This window comes from Penaeus monodon, chromosome 19 (assembly GCF_015228065.2).
Source record: "Penaeus monodon isolate SGIC_2016 chromosome 19, NSTDA_Pmon_1, whole genome shotgun sequence".
NCBI lineage: Eukaryota > Metazoa > Arthropoda > Malacostraca > Decapoda > Penaeidae > Penaeus > Penaeus monodon.
Genome location: NC_051404.1, coordinates 13,988,086 through 13,988,911, shown reverse-complemented (window position 1 = coordinate 13,988,911; position 826 = coordinate 13,988,086). Strand labels below are relative to the sequence as shown.

The 826-nt window shown below is 54.2% G+C and overlaps 1 protein-coding gene across 1 annotated transcript in view; it reads left to right on the top strand.

The window, feature by feature from the left end:
- The window catches only part of LOC119585332, a gene marked incomplete at its 5' end in the record, with an annotated part of 14,322 nt that overhangs the window by 3,062 nt on the left and 10,434 nt on the right, over window positions 1-826 (top strand). Inside the window, 1 exon segment of the mRNA XM_037934005.1 lies at window positions 1-821. Within this exon segment, the coding sequence (XP_037789933.1) occupies window positions 1-821 (821 nt within the window).

The window sequence follows — 826 nt, the reverse complement described above, 5'->3', positions numbered from 1 at the left end:
TCTTCATTTCCGATGAGAAGACCCATCAAGTAAAGAAGGAGAAAATGGCATCCATGGAAACTGATGCTGAACTCAGACGCCGGGTGGTGGAAGAAATTCAGTCTCGTTATGGACGATATTCGTTAGTCAAATCGACTTACAAAGGAGCAGGGGAGAAGGTGCCAAGGACGGAGGTGTTGGAAAGGACCCTGGATACGGACTCCACAATGGCCTTCATCAAGCGTTGTCGATCTGAAGGCGTCACTGTCAATTCGGCCTTTACGGCTCTTTGCTGCATGGCAACCGTCGACCTCCTGGCTGACGGAGGCCTTGACCAGGACATGTATGACATCCGCAACGAGCACGTCCTTAACGCTCGCCGGTACTGGGATGGCGACACGTCCCAATTCCTGGGCTGTCACATCCTTCCTCTGATGTCGGTCGACGCTAAGGTGCCGCGAAACACCAACGGAAAATTCTGGGACTTCGCGAGATCCGTCCACCAAGAACTCCTGAAGAAAGTGAATGAAGGGGCGCCTCTGCTCGTCGAAGCCGCGAAGCACTTCATGCCTGCCAACCCAGATTTCGATCCCACTTTTGAGTACGAGTTCTGTGTGAGCAACTTGGGCAACGTGACAGGCCTGGTGACGGAAGGAGGCGACCACGTTCAGGCCCTTCACGTCATCAGAACCGTTGCCCTGCATGCCGTCCCCTGCACCTGGAGCCTCCTCGTCCACACCTTCCGGGGGCAGCTGATCCTGGCTCTCATATGCAACATGTCGACCGTTAATTCGCAAATGGCGAAGAAATTCTGTGACGGGATCTTCGATCGCCTCAAGGAAGTACT